The sequence below is a fragment of the Myotis davidii genome, unplaced genomic scaffold (assembly GCF_000327345.1).
Source record: "Myotis davidii unplaced genomic scaffold, ASM32734v1 scaffold1069, whole genome shotgun sequence".
In the NCBI taxonomy this organism is placed as follows: Eukaryota; Metazoa; Chordata; class Mammalia; order Chiroptera; family Vespertilionidae; genus Myotis; species Myotis davidii.
Window position 1 is genome coordinate 2,347,219 of NW_006300018.1, and position 3,525 is coordinate 2,350,743.

Below are 3,525 nucleotides of genomic sequence, written 5' to 3' on the forward strand. Positions count from 1 at the left end.
CTCTTGTTCTGCTTAAAACCCTCCTCTCTGGTACTCACCCCTGCAAACTCCAGCCATCTCACCATTACCACTCCTACTCCCTGCCTCCAGTATTGTTGTTTTTTTAAAACATTGATTTCAGAGAGGAAGGGAGAAAAAGAAAGAAACATCATTGATGAGAGAGAATCGTCGATTGGCTGCCTCCTGCATGCCCCACACTGGGGACTAAGCCTGCAAGAGAATTACCTTTTTAAATAGTTCATACCTTGGTTTGTCAGTGTAGGGATGATTAAACTGTAACCATTCATTTTTACTGATACAGTAAGTCCAGGCATCACCTGATTGAAACAAAAAAACAACAACTATGAAGTATGTTATTCTACCAATGTGATATTGATATTTAAAGGACACAGCTTTAGCAAGAAAGATTATCAATCAGATTGTGATAGATAAGAGAAAGTATATTTCCTTTTATCCTCTGCAATAAACCAAGTAAGCCCTTGCATATTAGAGTCCTTCAGCAGGGCCTTTAAGTATTCCAGGGCATTTCTTTACAGAAAACAATTAACAGGGTTATATTATAGGGTCAAAATTAATAGTAAACCTTCCAACTGACCCTGTAACCCTAATACATCCAAATAGACTAGTTTTTTCCAACTAAGTATATATGATGAATGATAATTTATCACTTTTTTTAAAAAGAAAAGTTGAGAGAGGTGGTTTTAAATTGATTTCAGAGAGAGGAAGGGAGAGGGAGAGAGAGAGAGAAACATCAATTTCTCCTGCATGCCCTCTACTGGGGATTGAGCCCACAACCCGGGCATGTGACCTGACTGGGAATCGAACCATGACCTGATTTCATGGGTTGACACTCAACCACTGAGACACACCAGCTGGGCTCTTTTTTTTTTTTAATATATTTTTATTGATTTCAGAGAGGAAGGGAGAGGGAGAGACAGAGAGAAACATCAATAATGAGAATCATTGATTGGCTGCCTCCTGCATGCCCCCTACTGGGCCTCAAGCAACCCGGGCATGTGCCCTTGATCAGAATCGAACCTGGGACCCTTCAGTCCATAGGCTCTGTCCACTGAGCCAAACTGGCTAGGGCAGGGCTCATATTTTTAAAGACTTACTTAGTGGCTGTTTATCAGTAGTAAATCCTCCAAAGAGAAAGAGATGATCTGAAGAAACTGGTGTCAGTGAGTGCCAAGATCGGCCAACTGGGCACATGCCTTGTGGAATTCTGAAAATAATAGCTAAGTTTTAATACTGACTTCTAAAAGTAAAGAAATATTGAAGTTTTCTTTTAAAATTTATATGGAATTAAAGAAAAAAGAGACTTTAAATTTAAAAACGCTTTTTGGTATTAACTACATACTTTATTTAGAATGAACTGTTTTCTTTGACAGTCAACTTTAGACCTTTTCAACAAACATTGAGCACATACTATATGCCAGGCACATAGTTAATGGGAACTAGAAATACAGGAAATTTAAGCAAGTACATTTTATACTAATAGAGAAAAGGGAAAGAAGCCATTGAAATTTTTTGTAAAACTTTTCTAAATAATTATCTAACGTAATACCTACAATTCATTCCACTCCCATGTATCCAGATTAAGATAGTGAAGATCATTCATTCTAGCATCCTAAAAAAGGATAATTAAATAGTTACCATTTTGAATAATTCAAAGCAAGTCATTGAAACTGTTTATATACTCACCCGATATCTGCCTCCAAACACAAAGCCCTTGTTTCCAACTGTTGCACAGGCATGGGCAGCACGAGGTGAAGGTGCTTTACCCTATTAAAGTTAATAAGCAATTTTTTAAGGGAATGTTTTATAAATACCAGAGTCTCAGTATTTGAAGATACTCATATGATAATGGTGCTATGTTAAGTGCTTTGATATATTAATTCATTTAATCATATGTTCTACGGTTACAACGGTTTGGGCTGAGGATACTTGAATGACAAACCACTTTCCACATAAGAATATGCAGACACTTGAGCTTTCAAGCTGAAGTGTAGACTTCTAGTCAGTAGCAGTACTAAAGCACACTAGTAAAACTGGGACTTTTAATTTTACATTTTTGAGGTGTATTACTAAATAAACAGAATGCTTGTTTTATTTTGATCTGAAAGCTAGCACATTATATAACATCTGTAATCAGAAGAGAAAGAAACTGATATTTGAGTAACTTAAGTTCCAATATAGTGCTAGTCATTTATTTAATTACAAACAGTAGCACTCAATATCTACTAGATAATAGATGCTGGGCGGGTCTACACATTCATTAAACTTTTCTGAGTTCTAGAGTGTTTGGAGAATTATGAAAGCTATGGCCCTTCTCCAGAAAACAAGAAGAATGAACTATCAATCTTGACACCACCTCCCAACTTCCTTTCTCTAATAGTCATGCTTTAATAATCCATTAGTCTTTAGTAACTCACAGTAGTTATAGGCTGACTCCAGATAAATGTTTCAGTGTCTAAAATATGTACATGATCATTCCATCCTCTTGGGTGACTTGAATTCTACAGAAAATAGTAAGAATCTGAGTTATTTTACAATTATTTTACAAAGAGTGTTTTCAAAATTATATAGCCTTGATCTGATTTATTAATTATTAACAAAATGAACAAAACTACTACCAAACAAAATGTATTATTTCAACATACTAAGCAGGCCATATTCAAATATGAAACTTCACTTACCCAAAAAGATGTTTCATCAAATTCAAAAGTTCCCAATACTTTATCTTCAGGTAAATATCCATACCCTCCAAAAAATATTAACCTATTATATTAAAACAAAAATATAAGACACTAAAAATTCAGATACACAAGTTAGTATATAAGAGATTTTTCTTCTTTGTTACATGAGTTGCAAAAGCACAGTTGAGTATATGAAAAATACTCATAATAATGGCTATATGTCTCAGTGCTATGTTAAGTGCTTTGATGTATTAATTCACTTAATCCTCATACATTCTATAATTTCAAAGTTTATTGGAACAATACTTGAAGGCAAACCACTTTCCACATAAAACCCCAAACCTTAGTGCTGCTGCTAACTCACCTGTTTTTATATACCCAGACACCAAGTTTATCCTTTGATGATGGAGGAATTCCTTGGCAATCAATTCTTTCCCAATGTAATACTCTGTCTGTAGACCTTAAATCCAGCATGTAGAACTGTCAAAAACAATGGTTTCAGATCTGGTTTTGTGCAAGAAATTCAACCTTGGTATTTAACTTTGCTGTGATTTATAATAATAAGAATATCATCTAATTCAATACTACCTATGTGTCTACAAACTGTTCTTGAGTCTAGATAAGGAACTTGTGCCAGAATATAAGTTACCTAAGTCACTAAGCATCCTGTTTAGTTCAGCTAATTTTTTTTTTCCACAGCCACACTTTTTTGGTGAGGGAATAGAAGTATATTGGTTTACATTCTGTGCTTAGATAGGCACTTAGAGTTTACTGATCTAATTTATGGGTATCAGGATGGTATAACCAAAAAAAAAAAAAAAAAATA

General features: G+C 34.6%; 1 protein-coding gene across 1 annotated transcript in view; it reads right to left on the reverse strand.

Moving 5' to 3' along the window:
- Nucleotides 1–166: 166 nt before the first annotated feature.
- Nucleotides 167–3,525, reverse strand: part of KLHDC2 (kelch domain containing 2) — a 15,696-nt gene continuing 12,337 nt past the window's right edge. The window contains exons 6-12 of the mRNA XM_006776093.2: nt 3,064–3,179; nt 2,700–2,781; nt 2,436–2,519; nt 1,705–1,785; nt 1,572–1,630; nt 1,116–1,225; nt 167–317 (exon numbers count right to left, since the gene is read on the reverse strand). Of these exons, the coding sequence (XP_006776156.2) occupies nt 205–317; nt 1,116–1,225; nt 1,572–1,630; nt 1,705–1,785; nt 2,436–2,519; nt 2,700–2,781; nt 3,064–3,179 (645 nt within the window). The 3' untranslated portion in view covers nt 167–204. The remainder of the gene's footprint in view (nt 318–1,115; nt 1,226–1,571; nt 1,631–1,704; nt 1,786–2,435; nt 2,520–2,699; nt 2,782–3,063; nt 3,180–3,525) is intronic.